This window comes from Schistocerca piceifrons, chromosome 1 (assembly GCF_021461385.2).
Source record: "Schistocerca piceifrons isolate TAMUIC-IGC-003096 chromosome 1, iqSchPice1.1, whole genome shotgun sequence".
Classification (NCBI taxonomy): domain Eukaryota; kingdom Metazoa; phylum Arthropoda; class Insecta; order Orthoptera; family Acrididae; genus Schistocerca; species Schistocerca piceifrons.
This window is the reverse complement of record NC_060138.1, coordinates 16,976,415-17,001,386: the sequence shown is the minus strand read 5'-3', so window position 1 is coordinate 17,001,386 and position 24,972 is coordinate 16,976,415. Positions and strand designations below refer to the sequence as shown.

At 41.9% G+C, this 24,972-nt stretch overlaps 1 protein-coding gene and 1 non-coding gene across 3 annotated transcripts in view; one reads left to right on the top strand and one right to left on the bottom strand.

The window, feature by feature from the left end:
- The window catches only part of LOC124800608 (kanadaptin), a 267,444-nt gene that overhangs the window by 69,276 nt on the left and 173,196 nt on the right, over positions 1-24,972 (bottom strand). For both annotated transcript variants that reach the window (XM_047263008.1, XM_047263009.1), the window contains exon 6: positions 1,209-1,397. In XM_047263008.1, coding sequence (XP_047118964.1) covers positions 1,209-1,397 — 189 coding nt within the window. The remainder of the gene's footprint in view (positions 1-1,208; positions 1,398-24,972) is intronic.
- Trnaa-agc lies at positions 4,604-4,676 on the top strand. Its single transcript has one exon. It is a non-coding gene; the product is annotated as a tRNA-Ala (tRNA).

Sequence of the window (24,972 nt, the reverse complement as noted above, 5' to 3'; positions counted from 1 at the left end):
GTTCCTTGAAAAATTAAGCTGATTCCTGTGTTATATTGTTGACTGTATTTACATAAACTTATGGCTCCAATGGAACTAGATGTGTAAAATAAATATATAAATAAGTAAACCCAGCATATCAGTCTGGGCCAGGCTGTTGGGATGGTACTGTCACTGGATTCTGTCTGCAGTCCACAGCCAATGCAACCTTCACAGTTCGCACAGGAGATCGATTTGTGGTATGCTACCAGAACCGGTTGCTTCTGGGATGGACACGGGGGATCTCTGGGCTGTGGGCCCAACTCCTCGTCATACATCTGCCCTGGCCACTCCGGGAACAAGTGGGCCCAATTGTGCCTGTTTACCCCAGCAGTCAGGGCTCTGTCAGAAATGACTGTATGTTCAACCCCTGCAGTTGGGATCAGAGCCAACGCCTTCCCCTAAGCCGAGTCAGAGACTCCCCTCTCCAGTTCGCTGTCGTCGGTACCCGCACTGGTGCTCCTCACCACAGACTCTCGACATCCACACAGCTCTGCAAGCCCTGCGCAGGTCCTGCCCACTGGTCACCTCGGTGTGCCTCCAGTCACAGCATCACAGACCGTGACACGCATGCGTGCGAGGAGGAGTGTAGTAACCTGCCCGTTACTACACCTATCACCTGCAGCAGATGTATGTCGGGCTCCTACAGCAGGAGTAGTGGGCGCAGACGTTTAAACGGCACAATCTACTACCTGAGGCAGCTGTCAGGGGTAGCCCGGTCAATGCCTGCCATCAGCAGGACTGCCGTGCTCACGTGGCGATACACTGGCGACGCCTGGTGTGGAAAGTACCTTTACGAGGGCAACGCACGGGCCTCCGGTCCCTCAGTTGTTAAATGTGCTCGAGTTGTGTAAACTACTTTCACTGTATTCTCGTCAATGTCACTAGTAGGCTTGCTGTTGTGTCTTTACTTCTACTGGAAGAAGGTTTGATAACACCAGAGCATTAAGGAATAACAGATTGAGAGCACACGAGGTAGTGTGCTTCTCTGTCTACACACAGATACACAGGTGAACAAAGTATTCCACTTACACATTAACACACAAACAAATACAATATACTGAGCTTCCAAAAGATCCATGAAAATGAATGTGATCTTTCAAATAGAATTAAAGAGAACATTGTGCTACAGTACTAATAAGCATAAAGAAAATAATTATGAAGTGTGAAAATGTACTCCAGGAACATACTTTCAAATTGGACACAGCTTTTTTATCAACAATGCCAGATGACAACTGTGTCATGTATGCATCCAGAGCATCTTCATCATCATCATCATCCACGGAATCACCACTATTATGAGAAAGTTTCTGCGCTGCTATGATGTACTGTTTTTCAATTTCTTTTATCTGTTGCTGAACTTCATTGTACTTCTTGAGCTGAAAAACAAGAACATACAATGAAATCATCATAGTTGTAAGTGAGATCTTGTTGCTGAATGTATCTCAAAGTGTAACATTGTGGTAGTATTGAGACCATATTACAAGCTGAATTATGGCTGAACAACATAATTTCAACACAAACAAATTGTCTGCAGTTTTTATTTTGGCATCTCATGCTATTCAAAATGTGTAAAGTAAAAACACCAACAAACCTAAAATAAATACAGTTGAACAATGTGATCCTTCCACCGTCACAATTAGGATTACAATATGTCGAAGAAATTTTTAATTCTAGTCGTATTATGTAGTAGGTGCCACACTCTTAACCATCAACTACTTTCAAATAGTCCACAGCTCAACGTCAGCATTGCTGCCTTTATTACCTGGGGTGAGAGGGTTCGATTCCTGACCAGGTCAGAGATTACCTTCACACAGGAACTGGGTGTCTCGTGTTGTACTCATCATTTCATCACATCTTCATTGACATATAAGTTGCCAAAGTGGCATCAAAGAAAAAGACTAGCACTAGGCAGCCAAACTATACCAGCTGTAGTCTCCTGGCCAATAATGCCACAAGATGATTCAATTTTTACTTTATAACCACATATTAAGAGAAAAAATTTCAAATTCTGCCAATACTTCACAACTACAATATTATATTTCATAACTAAAGATTGCACAACTATAACACAACAAAAATTTAGTAACTCCTAATCATTTCTGTATTGTCACGCATCTGGTCTGTGGACATCTATGGAGAAACAATGTTTGAATTATGGTTTCACAAGGATGTGACATCGATAATACAGGCTATTTCAAAGTGAATATAGGGGTTTTAAGGTTACAATGTACTCATTTTGAAACATACTGCACACCTGGGTTTACACAAACGTACCATACTGGTAAATCAAAAACATGTGGAAAATGATGTTTTACATCAAGTTCACACCTTACATAATTAATCTATCCACCAAAAGTGAAACTGATGTGAACATAGCACAACAACAAACCATTTTTCTTTTACTGTGATGGACAGCGCCACTGAGGAATAACAAACTTACTTTCAAACTAGTATTGTCTCAATTAACAACAAAAATATTGTCACAGAGTGATTGAATGTGGTTCATTTCATGTCACAGTACTATAATGCCAGATAGAATGTACTACAATTTTGAAGAATGTTACTTTATATTTGAGAAGATTCTAGAAAGTTCCAGAATGTTATAGAATTTTTCAGAAGGCCCAAGAATGTTCCATAACAGTGGCATGGATAGAATACGGCCTAGCTCAGAAATGTATGGCCCAGAACATTCTACAATGTTCCAGGATGTACGATTATCCTGTTCCCATTCTGAAGTGTATGCATACGTGATAAGGAGATTTTGCCAAACGTGAATCAAAAAGAAGGAAACATAAAGGACGCTGAAGAAATTAAACAGAGGAGAAGCACATTTAGCTTCACACCAGAAGAAACTCAATAGAATGAGAGAAAATTTAACAGGGGAACAATGCAATGAAATTAAAGAAGAGGATCAAGTGCGACAGTTCACAAGCAGACAGAAAGAAACTGTTGAACAAACAACATTACAAAACAAACTAAGTACAGTTACAATGAGTGAAGTTTGTGAAACACAATTACCACAAGCGCATGAACAAAACATTAGTGTAAAGAAGTGCAAAGTAGAAGAAGTAGGGATTACAGTTTGACAGGTGAAGCATTCTGTTATGATCTCACTAAAAAGAACAATCAACACAAACATGTCAATGCAAAATGGATCATCTCAGTGTTTTACTTCTACAGCACCAAGAAATTCAGTTGGATAACAGAATCTTTTACATGAGTACAATCAGTTTGGCCACATATTCACAACAGCACAGGATCAAATGGTGTCCAATGAATATAAAGTTATGACTCAAGCCAACAAAAGACAAGTTGGAGAACAACAACACTGAATCAATGCACCCCCAGTCAATGAAATTCCCATTGTGGCTGCAGACAATTAGTACAAAAAGATGTGACATAATTATTCAGTGGTGAAAGATTACAACGTACCACGGAAACACACTGTTCTATGATGCACTTCTATATCTGTTACTTTTTTTTAAGAGCAGAAGATGGTTGCCATTTCAATTTGACACAAGTGAACCCACATACAGGTGCAGACACACAAACAGACAATAAACTCTAAAGGAATTTTATGCATACTGCATAATGATAAAAGACAATTATGGATATAACTATGTTACCTTCCCCCAAATTATTTCAACAGCTTTCATTTGACATGTATGGCAGAATAAATGATATTCATATAACAGAACCAAAACAAATTGCTTACGGAATAGTACAATCATTTGAGAGATGTGCAACCATGAATGATGGCAATGTTGACGACATTGGAAAACCGATGAGTTTACCTTCAACATATGTAGAAAATCCAAAACCCAAGCACAAGTACACACAAGATGCTATAACCTACATAGGAAAATGTGGTGCCCTAATTTGTTCACAGTATTCACTTGAAATTCATCACAGATTATGTGAGCCACAGACAAGCTTGCATGGAATCTTATGACATAATAGCTGAAGCTTTTCGACTGAAACAAGTGAAATTCATGAATGTCACCAAAAAGTATCACATTTTTAGAACTGCTAGATGCTAGACGAACACAGTCAAATGGCAGAAATGAGGAATACCTCATTCACACAATTTTAATTGGTTACATGAAAAATTCCATCCACATTAAATTTATCAAGTAATTCACGTTGAATTTCAGAATCCAAAAAAGGATACAATTACAATATAACAGTGAAAAACATGATTTTTGAGAAATGTGGAAGGTTAAATATGAATTCATGATGTATGATTAGAGGCAAATGAACAGGAAGATATCCGAGACCACATTTAAATGAGACACAAATGGGAGAAGATTGCTAGCGTAAGCTCAGAAGACAATCTATGGAAAATGGTAGTATCACTTCTAAAGTACTAATGCGAGGTAACTGAGAGACAGAAGTAGTAATGGTGCCATATAATCCACTTCTCTCAAAGATCATCTATGGTACAGGACTTTCCCATTATGTCCAATGCTGGGGTGCTATTCCAATGTCGGAGAGCCCTGGCAGTAGTGACAATGTAAGGAAAAATAAGCAGAAGATATGAATTGAAGTTTTTGTTGGGGAGGGCAGCAATGTTGACCGTCATGCTGTGGTGATGTAATGGTTAGCATTTCTGCCTAGCAAGCAAGAAGACCCGGGTTTGAGTCCCAGCCACAGCAAAAATTTTAATTCGTTTCTTCTGCTTCGATCATTATCGTTAATAGGTGAAGTTTATCCGAAATTGCGCAAATTCAAATTGGTTATTTGAAAGAGCCATTTTAGCAGCAAGAAATGTAGTAGTTTATAACACAATAAACCTTTCAGGGCTACCACATGGCAGTAAGCATGAGAGGGTTGCCATACGACACCACAAACTAACAGAGAGAGTCGAGTAGGAATTAATTCAGTTAGATGACAGATTCGGAACCCTTAGTACTGAACATCCCGCTGGAGTACTCATAATCACAATGTCAGTAACAAAATTTCTGAGAGAAAGAAAGTTCATAATAATGATTTCTATGATAGAGGTACTGGAATATGGAAACATATTTCGGTTGCTGTCATTCTGAGAGAAGGTGATAATTTATCCAGAAAGGTGGTAACCATTAAAAATTACTAAAGTTTTAAACAATCATTCTTCTTCCTCAGGAGCAATGCCTTTCCTGCGGTTGGAACTGATCCTTAACAGGAAAACTCTGTCAACTCTTATGTCTCAGAAGGGAGGCTTTTGTCCCTGCCTTCCCACAAATGTATTTGAGTCAGAAGCTTACAAAAGTTTAAAGCCAGCCAACATCCTAGGCATTCAATCTGGGCTTCAAGATGGACCAGCCGCTGCAGCAACATCACCGTTGTGACTGTTCTTTCCACAGTCATTTCTCCCCTTCAGTTAGTAGCAGTTTATCTGTTCATCATCTCAAACAGAACGCTGGAATGTCACTTACAAATGCATGGTATTTTGTTTGCTCAGTGAGTGCAAGCATCTCGTGCTGGGAATGGAAACCGATGGCATCAGCTGTGTGGTGAGATTCGCCAGAACCTCCCACTTTTTCACTTCTCTCCAGCTCGATAGAAGTTCTGTGTACATAGTGATAGTTTCTTTATATGTGCTCTGTGTCATTTTACTGTGTAACATCAATGATGACCGCCCACAGCTAAATACTGTGTTTTGCTTAATTCTAATTTAAGAACATACCAACATTTTTTGGTACTGCTTATTTATTTCTTGTTAGAGCGGAAATACCCCCCCCCCCCCCCCCCGGTCCCCCCCTTTCCCACCATCCAACACTTCAGGGACCACCTGCAAATACAATCATTGCTGATGTCTTACGACACCGAATTCTGGATAGGTAATCAACTGAAAATGCTGGCAGCCTGCCAATATTTACTGTACCCATAAACTGGGGCAATCTCCTTCCAATTTTGCTGCCTGGAACTGCAAAAGCTGTGGAAGAGAGGGGGGTGACGGTATCCACATGCTGATGATATTAATTTAAAAATTCAAAGCAGGGCTCTTGCCAAGGAAGGAATATATAAGTCAACTGATTCAAAGGTTGCTGCAAATGAAAATGTTAATTTTCCAAACGAATTTCTGAATTTGGTGCAAGTACGAGGAATGAAATTATCTCAGTGTCATATGAAGTGATGGAAGTGTCAAACTGGAAGTTTTAATCACAACAGCAAAAGGATCCAGCTTTTTCCACCAAGTACAAAACCTGATCTGGGACAAAATCGCTAAACAGACTGTGTATAAATCTATCTCCTGCCAACTGTGACATACAGTCTGGAGACCTGTATCATAAATAAGACAGAAGATAGTAAGATACAGACATGTGAAATGAAGTTCCTCTGGTCAGCTCTACAGAAAACCAGGAGAGAGGGAGGGAGAGAGGGAGAGAGAGAGGGAGAGAGAGAGAGAGAGAGAGAGAAATTAATATTTAAGATGATCTGCACATAACCTCGACCACAGAGGAAAGAATGAGTGCTGCAAGATTGAACTGGTTACGTCAAGTGTAGTGAATGCATCCGACTTGAGCTTCAAGTTAGTATTTGAAGACGGAGGTACCAAGGAAAAGACCAATTTGGCAGACTTGGGAGAGATGGATAGACCAGGTTAATGAACGTCTCGAGAGGAGAGGAGCAATGTGTGATGCAGTGGAGAGAGAAAACTATACCAGGACAGAAATCAATGGAGGCCAATCATTCACAAAGTTCCTGGAACAAAATTCTGGTGGCAATTATGATAATGATTATGATGATACATGAGGAATGCCTTTAGATGATTTAAGATTAAAATAGTATCACCAATTATTTTGTTGAGAAATTTAGCTGTGCTACAATTATGTAATAGAACAAGAATGACTGTGAAACAATTACCAAACAATATAACTGAAGCAAAATTAATGACAGAAAAAGATAAAGGAAAAACAGAATTAATGCTGATGATGTTGCTGCTATTCATTTTAGCAACAGGTACCGCTTTCTTTCTACTGCGCTGATGAAAGATGGTCACGCAGAAACTTTAATTTCCTCGGCTCAGTACAGCCGATAGATACAAAAAACAGAACAGAAAATTTTTATTTTAGGTTTCGGAACTTTGTTCCTTCGTCAGGGAGGAGAGAGGGGAAAAAAGGGGAAGAAGAGAATGTGGATTCAGTTACTCACAACCCAGGTTATGAAGCAACTGGGGAAAGGAAAACAGGGAGAGTAGCAAAGATGGAGGCATGGGTGTCAGAGGGAAGCCAAAGCGTTCTAGGAAGTGGTTTGTGTCTTTGATGTAGGATGGGAGTCTGCGGGTGATAGGTTGGAGGTGTTGGTCTACCAGAGCTGAGATATGTTCTGTTGGGGCTTTGAAGCCTGCCACAATGGGATGGCCAGGATGGTTCTCTTTGTGGATTTTGGGTAATAGGTAGAAGGTAGGGGTACGTGGCTCAGGTGGCGTGAGTAGGTCTATGGAAGACGTTGTGAGCCCTTGTGAGGGACCTTGGATTTTTAGGATTTTCAGCAGCTCAGTCTGGATGGAGGGAATGGGGTGCTGGGTACTTTCCTAGAACACCTCAAATCCATTCCCACTCCCCTCCCACCTGAAACCTTTCTTGTCACCATAGATGCTACATCCCTTTACACAAACACCACACATACCCATGGTCTCTCTGCCCTTGAACACTACCTCTCCCAACGCCCACCTAAAGATCTTCCAAAAACAACCTCGTTCCTTATCACACTCAACTTCATCCTCCCCCATAATTACTTCACTTTTGAAGGCCAGACCTACAAGCAAATCACGGGAATGGCCATGGGAACCAGGATGGCTCTGTCCTATGCCAACCTCTTCATGGGCCGCATGGAGGAGGCTTTCCTGAAGACCCAACAGTTACTTCCCCTGGCCTGGTATAGGCTTATAGATGATATCTTTGTGATTTGGAGTCATGGTGAAGAAACACTCCTTAATTTCCTCCATAACCGCAACTCCTTTTCGAATCTGAATTTCACCTGGTCCTTCTCCAAAACCCAAGCCATGTTCCTGGATGTTGACCTTCATCTTGTTGAAGCTCACATCCACACCTCTGTCCACATCAAACCCACAAACAAACAACAGTACCTTCACTTTGATAGCTGCCATCCATTCCACATCAAACGCTCCCTTCCCTACAGCCTAGGTATTCGTGGCAAACGTATCTGCTCCAGTGACGAATCCCTCATCAATTACACCAATAACCTGACCAGTGCTTTACTCTCCCGTAACTATCCTGCAGACCTTGTCCACAAACAGATCTCCCGAGCAATACATTCCTCCCTGTTCAACAACTTTGTTCCTACCGCCAGATCACACATAAGCATCCCCCTGGTCACCCAATATTATCCTGGCCTCGAATATATCAACAAATTACTCCGCCAGGGATATGACTTTCTCAAGTCAAGCCCTGAAATGAGATCATCCCTTGACAATATTCTCATCATCCCTTGACAATATTCTCCCCACACCACCCAGAGTTGCCTTTCGTTGCCCCCCCTAACCTCTGTAACATCCTTGTTAAACCCTACAATATTCCCAGACCACCTTCTCTACCCAGCGGTTCCTACCCCTATAACCGACCCCGCTGCAAAACCTGCCCCATGTATCCCCCCACAACCACCTACTCCAGCCCCGCTACTGGTAAAACATACACAATTCAAGGCAGGGCCACATGTGAAACAACACATATCATTTATCAGCTGACATGCCTGCGCTGCACAGCCTTTTACATTGGTATGATGACAACTAAACTGGCTGAGCGCATAAACGGGCACAGACGAACTATCTGCCTAGGAGATGTCCAATACCCAGTAGCAGAGCATGCCCTCCAGCATAATTCTAGGGACCTAGAAACCTGCTACACCGTACATGCCATTTGGCTTCTCCCACCCAACATCAGTCCCTCGGAACTGCGGAGATGGGAACTTGCACTCCAACACATCCTTTCATCCCGCCATCTCCCTGGACTGAACCTATGTTGACCAACCTCACTCCCATTTACTCTTCAGTCTTCTCCTCTTTCCCTTTCCTCTTTAGCCATTCAAGCATCTTTTCATCCTACATAGTTGTGGTTATCTTTATACTATATACCTCTTTACTTCTGTATGCATCCTCTTTGGTTTGAAGCCGGCACAGTACTTACAGTAGAATATATTTGGCTTCCCTCTGACACCCATGCCTCTATCTTTGCTACCCTCACTGTTTCCCTTTCCCCAGTTGCTTCATAACCTGGGTTGTGAGTAACTGAATCCACTTTCACTTCTTCCCCTTTTTTCCCTCTCTCCTCCGTGACGAAGGAACAAAGTTCCGAAAGCTAGGATAAAAATTTTCTGTTCTGTTTTGTGTATCTATCGGCTGTACTGAACTGAGGTAAGTACTGGCCAGCCACTCTATCTGTTTGTTAGTATTTGTTTCACATCTTTATACGAGATTTTCCATAAATCATTTAGAAACTTTAATTTACGGTATAGTGCTAGAGGGGAAGACCACACATTGTGTGCACATTTTTTATCTGTGTACAGATACGAAACACAAATGCGAGCACAGTATAGCCACAAGGGGCAAAGGAGGGCAGTGTTTTAATGGTGGGGAAGGAGCCGTTTGCACTTTGATGTTGCAAATACAGGTTGCTGTGCGTGCCAAAGAAGAAGAGGTCAGAACAACAATGGCTGTTGTTCCATAAAAGAATACCAAAAGATGACTGTACAGAATTACTTTCTTAATTACTTACTTCATAACTTTGGGATACTAACGACCTAACTGTCTGCAAGTTTGATTATTAAAAGCTTAAATGTGAATGTGTAACTGATACACTGAAAGTGTTATAGGGATTGTTAAATAAAGAAGGATTCTGAAAAGAAGTTGTTATACGATTTCATAGCTAATAGGTAGCAAACATAATTTTCCTTTACCATGGCACATTTCTACAAGTGGTGAAGAAGTTCGATACAGCTATGAGTGGCACTGCACAGTAGGATCACAAATTCAAGGAGTGACGCGAGTGAAGAAAGAGAAGATTTAAAGGTAAAGGTAATTATGAATATATGACTAAGCGAACACATTCACAGAATTGGTGCCCTAGTTAAGTACTGCCCAGGAGTGAATAGCAATGGTACCATTCCATGTGGCAAACACATAATTAAAGAAATGGCAGCAGATAACATCGCGGTGACACAAAGTATAAATTGTCATCAGAAAGTATCACGTTGCTAAGGATTACTGGTTCAGCGTATAATAAGAGATCTATTTAAGAGATCTAAATGGAAGAGTCAGCAAAAGGTTTTGACATCTACGAGTCCGAATGCTGTTTCTGACGGCAATGATGCAGCACTCCACACTTCGGCGACAGGGTGGTTAACTGTGGCGACGGCTACGGCTACGAGACACCCGATCCAGACATCGCATCACACCAGGGGCACATGAAGGCATCAGCTTCGCGCTACAGCACAATATACTACTGACTAAGTGAGCTGTAATGTGGAGCACCTACAGTTGTGTGTAGTCTCACATTGTGACTAATTTTATCGGCAGTACTACATGGCAGGGGATAACACATTTATTCAAAATAACTAATGTTACTGAGTGTGTAACGTTCATACTTCAGTATATGCCTATCACTAGGAATATGGATACAAAAATGTCAAGTCAGATTTTAGGTAAGCACAAACAATTCACTCAATTAGATGAACTACCTCACAATATAACAACAATGTCAAATGATGTGACAACACTCAAAACAGATAGTAGAACAGATAAATTGAAACAGCTGGGTAGGCTAGAAGACGCATTTAACAGTATAAAAACACTTAAAACTACAATAGTTAGAATTTCTCAAATTGAGATAACCTTAGTAAACTTACCTAAGGAGTTCGAAACAGAACTGAAGAAACACAGTGATTTGGTTAGAGAGGAGATAGAGCAAAATTTTAATAATAGCAATGATAAGATCAAACAACATACAATTATGAAGGATTTCTAAAATTGTAGCAACCCAAATCTCAGATACACAAAATAGGGTCGAAGTTGTAGAATTAAATAGAAAGCTTATTGAAAAAGCTAATGCTCAAAATATTTTACCTTGTTTGGAGAAGTGTGTACAGGAATTAGAAGAACAGAAACTACAAGAAAAAGTAGACACTACTAGTGGTAATTCAAATTCTATGGATAATATTGTTGATCATCAGACAGAATTTCAAAATGTGGCAAGAGTTAAATAACACTACGCCGGAACTTAGAAATAAGTCGGTGCATCTAACATTGAGTGAGGAGGTGTTAGAGGAATGACAATTAGGAAATGGATTAAGCAGATCTAAACAATTCCATAAATTTGGACCCGAAGGTGATGTACACTGATGCAAATTTCTTAACGGTAATGTCCCAATCTGTGCCGAAGAAAGTGGATGGCTGCAAGAAAATAAGATTTTGTACTGGTACATTTAGTATCTGACACCACAGTATGAGCGAGTCCACTTTGAGGAATTTAAATTGTGGGAGGACTTCCAGGAAAAATGTAAGAGAAAATATGGATGGGTGAGTACGCAAGAGAAATTAACTTTTGAACTACTAAACCCGAATTACTATGATAGCTCATGGGATACATATAAAGAGTACACTGAATGACATCCAGATCAAAATATTTAAAAGCACTTAATACACATTCTTTGAGTGATTACCATAATATGCACGAATGGAGATACTGTATAGTGGATGGACTAATGTGGATTATTTATTAACGTTCGTTGAAGAGTTAGATACACTAAAAAAAGAAAGAAGTGAAGGTGAATCGTACAGAAATTAACATCGGCTTATCATTACATATTATGCAGTTAGTTGCTACAACTCAAATAGCAAGCAACAAAGAACCAACAGAAGATATTGATGTGTGAATCACACAAATAGTGTTTAAAGCTAACAAATCACATCTGTTTACGAAGGAGCAAAAAAAAGATTTGTATTATACTTTATAAGTGTATGTATCTTGAAATGCCAGGAGTATTATATTCGAAGTTTTAAGATAAAAGGTCATGAACCATTCTTTTGTAAGTCAAACCCAGCTCCACTAAGTTTAAGATCAGCTGTGAACAAAGAAATAAGTAATAAGAAAATAGGTAATACAAAGGAGTCTAAGCGTATATAATAAACCTTTACTACTAGTAAAGAAAGCCGCAGGAGTTATGCACATAGTTTTAGAAGCTCATACGTATTGATGATGTGCTAGCTAAGTTTAAGGAAGGAATGTACTTCAGATTGACAGATTGGATGGCTTTTCTCATTGATAGTACATCTTATCAATGAAAAGTATTAACTTTTGGTTTAAACATATGGGTCCCTGTGTTCATAAAAGCATGACATGTAGTTCTGGGAAAGGAATTATTAGAAGAATTAATTATACGTGTAGATGATATATTACTAGTATCCAATACTTGATAAGAACACTGTATGTTATCAATTAAAATGTTAGATAAATTTTATGAAAAAGGTATCAAAACTTAACTTTCAAAATTGCTTTGCAAGAGAAGAACTAAAATTTATAGGACACCTGGTAGGAATAAAAGGAATTATAGCAGATCCAGAAAGAATAAACACTGTCAAAGATTGCTCAGAACTGAAAAATATCAAACAGTTACGAATTAATGATCCAAGGTTATTACCACTGTTAAGACAAGGAGCAAAATGGGTATGGGATGTAGGAGCATCAAAAGCATTTAATAATGTTAAGGAGGCATTAATCAGTGCACCTATCTTAAATGACCAAGTAATGAATGAAGCTTTTAAGTTAACAGCTGATGTTTCTGAGTATGGCATCGCTTTTGAATTGTTTCAAGGGAGTGAAATCCAACATTAGATCATAGGACAGTAGCTTTCGCTAGTTGGAATGCCAACAAACACGAGCTTAACTACACAGTGACAGAGAAGGAATTGTTGACAATTGCATGGAGCATATAAAAGTTCCAGTTGGTCACCTGGGGCCTAAGATCATAATGAAACAGACCAACTAGTCATAACTTCCCTTATGGAAAACAGAATCTTACATAGTGGATAAATTCATTGGGTCTTATTTCTACATTAATATCAGACAGAAATATACTATATAAAAAGTTCAGATAATATAGTGCCAGATGCATCGTCATGATAACCATTAGGCTTGAATGATATTACACATACTGGTGGACCACGAGATATGGTTTTGGTTAATTTTCTGAATTTAAGCAACATTAATGGTGAAGTGAGGAGACTACCATTGTGAATTAAAAAAGATGTAAATACTGATGAATATTTCAGTAACAAGCAAGAAAGGTGTGAAAAGACATCACTATTGTTAAAAGAAAAAGCCGTGTGGATGATAGGTGAGAATGCAGAGTGATAAAGGCCAGTGGAGGTTATGCATTTCATGAACTATGTACAGTGGCGTTATGCTGTTCATCCGTAAAGGCTATGGGCACTTTGGGATGCATAAGTGTATCAAACATATGAGTAAATCCTTTTATATAAATAGAAAGATAAGAAAAATATTTACAACACGTGAGGTACACCAGAGAGTCAAAGAAAATAAAATTAATGCATCCTATAATTCAAAGACACTAAATGATGCAACAGCTGTGTATTTTTATGTTAAGTTACCGAAAGGAAGAGGTGGTGTGACATACATTTTTGTCTTTGTGGAACGTTGCTCCACATACGTAAAGTTCTATCCAATTATGCAGATTATGACAGCCACTCTAATAAATTGCTTAAAGAAATTTTTTTGGATGTGGGATAACCATAAAAATGTTAATGTATAATGGGTCACAATTTACTAGTAAAAATTTCAGGATCTTTTAGCATCAGAAAGTCAGACACATCTTTACACTGACAGAAGGACAAAAAATAACTAAGTAAATAAAATAAAATAAATCACGACGCCGAGAAGAAGCTGGGTGACATAAACGAAAGTTGGTATGTGTGTTTTTATGTCTGAAAAATGATGTCATTTCAATTCACACTTGCGTGTGTGGCTGGAGCTTACGGGTACTCAACAGCAATGTTATCAGCACCCTGACACTCATTAAAACAAATGAATATGGATAAAATCGCACACACTCAAATTGACCACACAATCTCTCTATCTCACGAGTGCTAAAATAACGTAAAAAGTAAAAGTACCTATGTATAGGTTAAAACACAAATAAACAGACGATGGAGCTAAAAGAAGAGCACAATGAACTGTAACTGGCTGACCACTTACAAAAAACATGGGTCAGCCAGTCACCCTGTTAACACATTAAAACCATCTCCCTAAAATCTTGGATAATTCACAAAATTTTAAAACTTGATCCACATTTGTTTGAATGTTACTTAAAATAGAGGGCAGGCCCTTCACTCTGCGGTCCTTGATCGGAAAATAACACACAGTCCAATAAAATATGGTGCACAGTAATCTGTACACCACAAGCACTGGAGGGTGCTCTTGCCAGAGCAAGACTCGGGATCTCAACAGCGAGACTATAACATGCAGGGGGGATGACACACCGAAATAGCTGAGCATTACGACATGCCTAACTGGCTGCTAGATCTGCACTCTTGTTCCTTGCAATATTGATGTGCCCTGGTACCCAGCAGAACACCTCATTTCCAAGCCACTGTAGTCGGAACAGACATCCTGGATGTTCCGGACTACTATATCTGCTGGGTAAAAACATCATACAGAATGAATGGCACTCAGAGAATCGAATCTGACTAGAAATTTAGCACTGGGAGAACGTCTCTTCTGCTCCAGCGCCCGGAAGATTGTGCATAACTTTGTCTTGAAGACAGTAAAGTCTTCAGGCAATCAGACCTTGAGGACATGATTTGGGGAAACAACAAAGCAACCAACTGAAGCCCCCTGTTTAGACCCACCCATAAAGACAGCTACATAGTTCTGGTGTCCAGAACATACGTCAGAAGATACTGCATTAAAAACAGGAGTGCAGTCTCCCCTGTATTGCAGCAAATTGAAAATAACTCTGGGACTCTGCAGTAACCAGGGTGGTAGATGGTAAAAACCCTGGATTTGACGTTCTTCTTGCTCCACTCCAGGTGACATCAGCAAACATTGCACACGGATCCCGAATGGAACTGTGGCTCGTAGGCAGTTCGAGAAAAGGTGCTCCAGAGGCAGGCAAGTGACAGTACGATATTGGGGCAAAGTTGGAGTTGCGAGGAGCGTGCATTCCTGACACAACATGAGAAGCTACCGCTGGATGTTGAGTGGTGGTTCCCCAACTTGAACACAGAGACTCAGAATGGAACTGGTCCTATAAGAACCTATGGCCAACCAAATACTCACATGGTGCACAGTGTCAATCATCTCCAAATAAGAAGGCCTTGCTGATCCATACACCGTGCAACTATAGTCCCTTTGCAAATGCATGAAAAGCCCGCTAAAACTGGCGCAGAAGCCCCTGTCTGCTCCCCAAGACGTGTGGCTAAAGCACTTTATGATGTTCAGTGCCTTGAGGGTTCTGGCTTTCAGGCCTGTCAGGTGTGGTAACCACGACAACTTGGCATTGAAAATGAGGCCCAGAAACCTCACCGAGTCTCTAAAAGGTAGAACAGTGTATATTATAAGCCCATCAGGTAGATTAAAAATATGACGGGAATGATTAAAATGAACTCACTCGCTCACACTTATCTGCAAGTAACTGAAAACACATGTTTGCAGCCCACTCCTCTAATGTCCGCAATGTAAGTTTCAACTGACAGATCACTGTTACAATATTGGACGAGGAACAGAAAACAGAAAAATCGTCCACAAATAAGGAGCACTGTACAAGACTCCTTACTGGCTATGGCAAACACGGTAACACTCAAAACACTGCGCTGAGGGACACCATTCTCCTGTTTAAAATGATGTGACAGTGTGTCACCAACTGACCTAAAAAACTACTGAGACAGGAAAGACCTTATGAAGATGGGGAGGTGGCCACAAGAGCTCCACTGATGCAAATGTATGAGAATACTACGTCTCCAAGTAGTATCATATGCCTTACTGATATCGAAGAATATACTGATACAGTGATGTTGACGTATGAAAGCCTGCTGAATGGTTGAATCTAGCAAGGTCATGTTGTCGACAGTGGACCTAAATCTCCGGAATCCACACTGACAGCAGCTATGAAGTTGCCTGGTCTCTAACAACCAGACCAGACAAAGGCTAACCAATTGCTCCAGGGTATTTCTGAAGATTAGATGGGTAGATCACATAACTAATGAGGGGGTATTGACTAGGATTGGGGAGAAGAGAAGTTTGTGGCACAACCTGACTAGAAGAAGGGATCAATTGGTAGGACATGTTCTGAGGCATCAAGGGATCACCAATTTAGTATTGGAGGGCAGCGTGGAGAGTAAAAATCGTAGAGGGAGACCAAGAGATGAATACACTGAGCAGATTCAGAAGGATGTAGGTTGCAGTAGGTACTGGGAGATGAAGAAGCTTGCACAGGATAGAGTAGCATGGAGAGCTGCATCAAACCAGTCTCAGGACTGAAGACCACAACAACAACAACAACAACAACATTTCAAACATAGCTCGTTAAGCTGAAGCTCCTGTAACTACTGGAACATGTGTGGTTATTTCCTGGTTTGAGGAGAGGTATCAGAATTGCCTCCCTCCACAAACTGGGGATGTTGCCCCTCTGCCATAGAAGATTAAAACATTTGAAGAGGATTTCCTTTGATGCTGATCGGAAATGTCAAAGCATGAGGTACCTGATTTCGTCATGACTGGGTGCAGTGTCACACGCCTCAGACAGGGTCGATACCACCTCCTGTATGGAGAAAGAAGTTGTAGGACTCAGAACTGTTGGATCCAAAGTATAACTTGCCCCTCTCTACAGTTGCACGGTAGCAGTGAAACATCAGATCCCAGTTGGAACGGCCAGCAGTTTTTGCAAAATTCTCTGCCAGCATCTGATCAATGTCTCTGTTTGAAGACACCACCGTTTCAGCACTTCTGCTATTGATAAAAGATTGTGTTTACCAGAAATCATTGGGATGGCTTCCCATACTTTTGTACAACAAGTGAAATGGTTGACTGAGTCCAACAACTCTTGCTACGAATGTTTTTTGCTCTCCTTAATGACGAGTCGAGCCTTGCCTCTTGCGACTCAAAAGGCTGTGAGGTTGTCTGCAGTCGGGTGGCATCTAAATCAGCGAAGAGCTGCGAGTCTGTCCTGGACTGCCGAACAGTGCTCAGAAATCTATCGAGGTACAGATCACCTCCTAAGACGATCGGAAGCCACGGGGACGGACGAGTCAGTGGCGTGAAAGATCACTTATGTAATGCGATCCGCCAGTCCTCGGATGCTGTAGCGGTGTTCGACCATAGCCAGCTGACAGAACAGCGTCCAGTTGACCCTGCTGACCGTCCATTTTGGTAGCTTCTCTTCAGGTAGTGCTCAATCCACGATGTGAATGTGGACTAGGAAGTGGTCACAGGAATGAAGGTCACGAATGACCTCGCACTGAACAGACTGCGAGTGCCGAAGAGCAGAAAGAGAGGTCAATGGCCGAGAATGACCCAGTAGCTGTACAGATACGAGTGTGAGTACCTGCGTCGAGGATGCACTGTCCGGGAGATATCGTAAGGCTTTCCGAAACCCGACCCCGAGGGCAAATAGGGGTCGAGCCCCACAGGACGTGATGGACATTGAAGTCTCCCAGGAGTAGAAATGGTAGGAGGAGTTGTTCTATAAGATCTGTGAGAGTCTCACAGTCTATTGCATCTTGCACAGGTAAATACAGAGAGCACACAGTGATCTTCCGACGCGCACGAATTTCTGCTGCAACTGCTTGTAGGCCAGTAGCCAGGGGGAGAGCAGAGGAGTGGTGTGCATTAGTGACAAACACTGTGAGCCCTCCCTTGGCACTTTCCCCCAATAGGTCAGCCTTGCGGTATAGTGTATAGCCATGTAGCACAGGGATGTCAGTATCTTTAAAATGTGTTTCTCGTACACACAAGCACGAGGGCATGCCTGTGGTAGGAGTTTCACTTCCTCAACATGAGACCTGAAACCATCTAAGTTCCTCTATAGCATGGGAACCATTTCCTTGGAGTGGTTTTTATTTACCCTATCTTCACACCATGGAGGTGAAGAACTTGTAGAAAGACAGGGGTGGAGGGGGCTGCCTGGATCAGAGGCAACTAGCTCCATGATGACCTACTCTTCTGCCAGGTGTGCCAGAATATTGTGAAAAGGAAAGTTGCTACTCACCATATAGTGGAGATGCTGAGTCGCAGATAGGCACACAAATAACAGCTTTCGGCCAGTAAGGCCTTAGTCAGAATTAGATGGCAAACACACACATACACATTCACGCAAACGCAACTCTTGCACACGGCTGCAGTGGCGAGGCCACACAGTGAGTAGCAGCACCGGTGCACGATGGGAGTGGCGACTGGGTGGGGCTAAGGAAGAGGCTGGGGCAGGGAGGGGGAGAGATAGTAGGGCAGGCACGGCAGACAGTGACTCGCCGTTGGGGAGTGCAGAGGAATGAGGTGGAAGGAGGGCAGGGCAGCTGTGTGCCGAGAGGTTAGACGGAGGGAGCGGAGCAGAGGGGGGCTAGCGGAAAAGGAGCTTTGCATCAGGGAGATGAATCACTTCTAGAGAGATGGCGGTGGAGGGGCTGCCTGGATCTGAGCTGGTTTCCACCCACAAAGCACCCCCCCCCCCCCCCCCCCCCAGTTAACTTTCCAAGATATTTTAACCTCGAACCTTGCTCACCTTTCATTCCCCATATTCCTGAACATGTAAACTAACCTTACATCTGCAGAAAGGTCTGCAATCAACCATCTAAAAACTGATTCTGACCTTATAATCCTACCTGCTAACAAATGCTCCACCACTGTTGTTTTTGCCACCAATCCTACCAATCAGACTCAACCAAAAACCAATGTTGAATCCTGCCTGATTCAGTGCATTCATCCATCCAATCGTGTCCACTGCAAGGATTATCTGGCAGAAGGACTCCACCTACAAACCCTGTCACAATGAACCCCAGCCAGAAATCCAGCTGGATCTCCAGTCTTTCCTCAAATCCTTAGTACCATACCAGAACCTCTACCTGGGGCGCATCTCTCTCATCACACCTATTACTACCCGCACTGCTATCTTATACGTTCTTCCTAAAGCCCATAAACCCAACCACTCAGGATGCCTCGTAGGCCAACAACTTCAACCTGTTACCTGCAACCTACCCTCCTATGTAAAAGATATCAACCATTTCCTCCACTGACTCCAGGATCTTTCACAAAAAGCATTAACTCCCCCTGTATTCATCGACCGAGCGCAAAAAGCACGGAACTCCGTCCCAAAAACTTACATCCTGCACCTGTACAACACAATGCGTGCACATTTGCATGCTTCCATTCAACATTCTGGTGGTTACACCGGTTATTAATGTACTAGAATTTTATATTTGCAATGTCTTATCTCATGCTCACGTTACCTAGACAAATGTATTCCCAAAATTTCATTGCTCAATGTTAATTACTTTTTGGTGCTATTTTTTTTTCTGTCAGTGTATATCAAAGTACCACCAAAAATCAAGTCCACACAAACCAGTCACGAAAGCAACTGAATATTTATGGAGGACATATTGTTCTGATAGACATGCAACTTGGTCTCAGATGATCTTGACTTCCATGTAATCTTGAATGAGCTACCACATATGTCTATATGACTATCCACTGTAGAAGTAATGAATAAAAATTTTATCAGTGAGCCATTGTCAAAACTATTCAAATGACCTACTTTAAAAAAGATGAACTGAAAAGAACTACATGAGACAGTAGATGACAATCTATGTAGACAGGAAAGAAATGCAATGAGGGATACAATGCCCTCATTCCTAGTAATGACTTAGTTCTAGTCAAAGAATTCTGTCAGAATTTTCCTAGACTTAGTGGTTCCTTTTAAGATAGTGGGGATGCAACTCTGTAAAGCAATCTTTTTGCTGGACCCAGGGTCAAGAAAAAGCACTGATACAGTAAAGATACTGATACATTAAAGAAATTCACAGCCTCTGGGAGAATCTGATCCTTTGTAGAGGAAATAAATTCCCTATGACAGCTACTATACACTATTAAGTGCAGCAGTAGCACTATGCAGATAATGAGAGTGTAATTGCTCCACAGAGCAAAGGTATAAATCTCACAAAACATTAATCACAAAAATCCAAATTACATAAATGGAATATACTTGTAACCACATGAATACATACGTATGTTTCACATGATAGTGTGGGACTGACCGTGACATTTAAATCGCCCAACCCACGAAACAGTTACAAGTCTGTTCTGTAGGGCATGCTGACCACTCTTTGTCCTCCGGCATCGTGGTGAAGTACCCATCAAGTATGGGACCTTGTGGTGGGGGGATGAGGAAGAATCAGTCTTTGGGGTCTATCGTCTTTCTTTCTTCGATCTTAACACGGCTATTCTTGTTTTTCCTCTTTCTTTCTTCTCCGATAGGAGTACCAAGAATATGCGTATGTTATTATTGCTGTAGCCCTTCCTTTATCCATACCACCATGGTAGTGATTACAACATGCATCCACATGAGTAAGTTAGACACATATGGTATCATACAAACAACACACAGACATGGACACGACACGGACAGTTAGAATTAATTCCATTGTGTTTAAAGGTGCATGTACATGTTAATTTTCTAGTATCTTAAACATTATGATGGAGCTGTACATGAAGACATTATCTTTGGTACAGCTGTTCTGAGAAACCTAGTTTTGGAGTGCTATGACAAATGATGGCGACAACACAAGGTAACAAGAAATGTTGGACAGTGTTGATATCCCACAGCTATGACCTGATGGGAAACTTAATACATCAGTTGCACCACCTACCCCCAAGATGGGTGATCCATTATGACGATGTCTTACTGACAGAAGAGAACCCTCGTCTTGCAGCGGCCCTAGCTGTACAGACTTCCTAGCAACAGAAGCCTCAGGGCAATGTGGACAGTGGTTATCACGGTCTGCCTCACACCGAGGAATCGGGCCTTGCTATTCTGAATGGTGCTTTGCCGCGTCTTACTAAGGTTCCTCATCATTATAAAGGAAGCAGAGCGCTTATGTCATCAGGCAGAGCTGCTGTATTTCAGGGTCCGTAAAGTCAGCAGATGCAGTTGTCGATCACGACTAGGAGCCCAGCTACTAACTGATCAGGGTGAACGCATCTTAAAATTGTACCATCGAGCAGAACGAGCTGCCACATCTGCTCCTTCCACAGCAAAAGTACTGGCACACTGCCAGTACATGCAGGCAACACAAAATGAGCTTCAAAAATCACCATGAGTTGAACTGAAGGAAGAGTATGACATACAAGAGTGAGGAAGATGGAGATGAGCAGGCATTAGATTAAGAAGCAGACACTGATGCTGGATCTGGTGCCTCTGATTATGGCACAGGGCGTGCTTCTAATTGGAGTGTTGCTCATAAGATGTGCATACCGTGTACACTGAAACAACAACAGCAGCACGTGCAGCACTGGCAATCCCAGAAACCATCATCATCTATGGCTCTATGTTCATCAATATGACACAATAAGTACAATCGATGTTGTGCACAATTTAATTCACAATTGTCACTGGCCTCTAATTGACACTGATTATGGGTGATCCCCTGTAATTGCTTTGCCTCAACAAAGTTCCCTCAATTTGTTTGATACACAATGTTCCAACCTTTTAGTTACGATAATGAGTTACATGTTTGTATTATGCTTTACTCTGCTTCTCCCACCTTCAAATCTCATATTTGCCTTCATACAATATATACAGAAAAACGAAGCTTTAAAAGAATCAGCCCTGACAAACTAAGTCCATATGCTTTACCTATTTTGGAGAACACTTCTTTAAATTTCCTTACTCTTACCTTGGGGTTTCTTACTTTTATAATCAATTTACTCTGTTCTAATCCCCTGGACAGATACTGATAACATAGCTTATTATATCTGTGGTGCAAATGTCCCTTCAACATTTATTTCCTGTGCAACTGATTCAGGTCAATCCTTCTCTGGACTCACCTGAATACGGATTAGACTACCTCTTTATGTTGGATCTCCCTACCTTTTACTTCCTAACTCCCTATAGATCTGGATATGCTTCATCTATAAAATGTATAACAGTACGTACAGTTTTTGACCTCATGTTTACTTAACACAGGAATGTCACCAGGCTATAAAACACACCAATTCTTTCTTTTTTTTCCCCTCTTCACTAACACATGATCAGCTCAATATTTCTAGCTCGCACAGAATATTGGCACATTCTTCTTATTAGCCAAGTTACAAGACTTGCCATATACCTCTGCTCTATGTACCTTTCCTCCAGTATTTACATGTTACTACATCGTAATATCCTTGCCAGAATCATGTGTGCTACTCTTCCTCCCCCCCCCTCCCCGCCAAATAATGTGACATTCCTATAACAGAATTAATTCTAACTGTCTGTGTCATGTGTCCATGTTCATGCATTATGTGTGTGATACCACCCACCACTGATGTACTCCTGTGAATACAGATTGTAAGCACCGCTATGCGGTAAGGATAAAGAAAGGATTACAGCAATAGTAACACAAGCATAAAGAAAGAGGGAGGATAGTGTTGGTACTCCAACCGAATAAGAAAGAATGAAAGAGAACAAGAACAGGCACATATTGGCGGGTGACCTCGAACGAGTTTCGCTCAGCAGCCGCAGCGCCGCGGCGGATCGCGCTCTAGTTTTAACAGAGCGCGATCCGCTGGAAAATTCAGCTTCCGGTCCGCCATATTGCATTATCAGTGCGCTACTTCCTGCCGCGCCCAGTTCTTATCAGTGGGAACTTCCGCAGTACAGGCAGCCGCACTGAGCACACAGCCATGCCGTACAGGAGGAGAAGTTATACAAGAAGATCAAGACTCCCTGTCTACAAGACTGTTGATACATTTAGTTTAACTCCAAATAATGTAGCGCAAGAAGAGCTACTAAACGGCCCTATTACTTTTGTAGGAGCTAAGATTCACTTTTCTTGTACAACTACAGAGGTTGTAACTGGTAATAGTTGGTTAACTACTGCTATTGTAAGGGGCAGTGATAAGCCTCAATTAGGCTTGGAGTCCTATTACGATAGAGACATTATTTGTTATCGTACCTGTTCTATTGAAGTTCAGGGCGATAGGAATTATGGTACAGCAATTGTTGTTACCGATAAACCTTTTTCATTATATACAAGGAACAGGAGACGTGTTAATGCTAATGAAAGAATTAATATTTGGGTTAAGATTGATGGTGCACTGAAAAATTATATTAAAGTGCAAGGAGATGTTACTGTATACTATCATCAGTCATTGAAATGTTGGGTGGTGTGCTCAGCAACAGAGTTGACCAGTTGTTTCTCGGCTGCAGTTTGTCGGTGGCCATTCGTACGGACAGACAGTTTAATGGTTGTCGTGCCCACGTAGAATGCAGGGCAGTGGTCACAGCTTAGCTTGTAGATCCCATGACTGGTTTCAAAGGTTGTCCTGCCTTTCACGAGATAGGTGATGTTCGTGACTGGACTGGATTGGAGTAAGTGGTGACGGGAGGATATATGGGGCAGGTCTTGCATCTAAGTTTATTAGAGGGATATGAGCCAGATGCAAAGTGTTGGGAGGAGGGGTAGTGTAGGGATGGACAAGGATATTGTGTAGGATTAGTGGCCAGCGGGATACTACTGTGGTGGGGTGGAAAAGACAGTGGGCATGACATTTCTCATTTCAGGGCACAATGAGAGGTAGTTGAAATCCCGGTGGAGATTGTAATGCAGTTGCTCCAGTCCTGGACGGTACTGAGTCACTAGGGGAGTGCTCCTCTGTGGCCGGACGGTGAGACTTTGAATGGTGTTGGGTGAGTGGGAAGATAAGGCACGGGAGATCTGTTTTTGTACAAGGTGGTACCCTCGGTATATTTCGAGAGGCACCGGTCGTCACTACAGATGCGATGGCTACCAGTAGCTAAATTGTACAGAAGGGACTACTTGGTATGGAATGAGAGGCAGCTGTCGAATTGAAGGTCCCTTCCATACACTCTAGTTACCCATAGCCGTCGCATCTGTAGTGACAAGCAGTCCCTCTCGAAATATACTGAGGGTCTCACTGAGGCCTTTACAGATTGTAATTACCCTCCCAACCTTGTACAAAAACAAATCTCCCGTGCCTTTTTCTTCCACTCACCCAACATTTCCCAAAGTCCCACTGTCTGGCCACAGAGGAGCAGTCCCCTCGTGACTATCACCCAGGACTGGAGCAACTGAATTACATTCTCCACCAGGGTTTCCACTACCTCTCATTGTACCCTGATATGAGAAATGTACTCCCCACTGTCCTTCACACAAGAGAGGTATCCCGCTGCCTGCTGAACCCACACAATATCCTCATCCATCCCTACACAACCCCTGCTCCCAACCCCTTGCCTCATGGCTCATATCTCTGTAATAGACCTAGATGCAAGACATGTCCCATACATCATCTCACCATCACCTACTCCAGCCCGGTCACAAACATCACCTAACCCAGGACCACTTGTGAAACCAGTCACGAGATCTACAACTAAGCTGCAACCACAGCACTGCATTCTGCGTGGGCACGACAACTGACAAGCTGTCTGTCCGCACGAATGGCAACCGACAAACTGTGGCCAAGAAACAACTGGACAACTCTGTTGCTGAGCACACCGCCCAACACGATGTCCTTCATTTCAATGACTACTTGACAGCCTGTGCCATCTGGATCCTTCCCACAAACACCAGCTTTTCTGCAATATACCTTATGTTCTCATAACCCCCTGGCCTCAACCTCTGTTAGTCATTGTGCTTAGTCATCAGCTCCTTCCCTGTTCCCATTCCTGCACTACACAGCACTCATTCCACAATTGCACCCAGAGGTTTTACCTCTCTCCTCCACCCTCTAT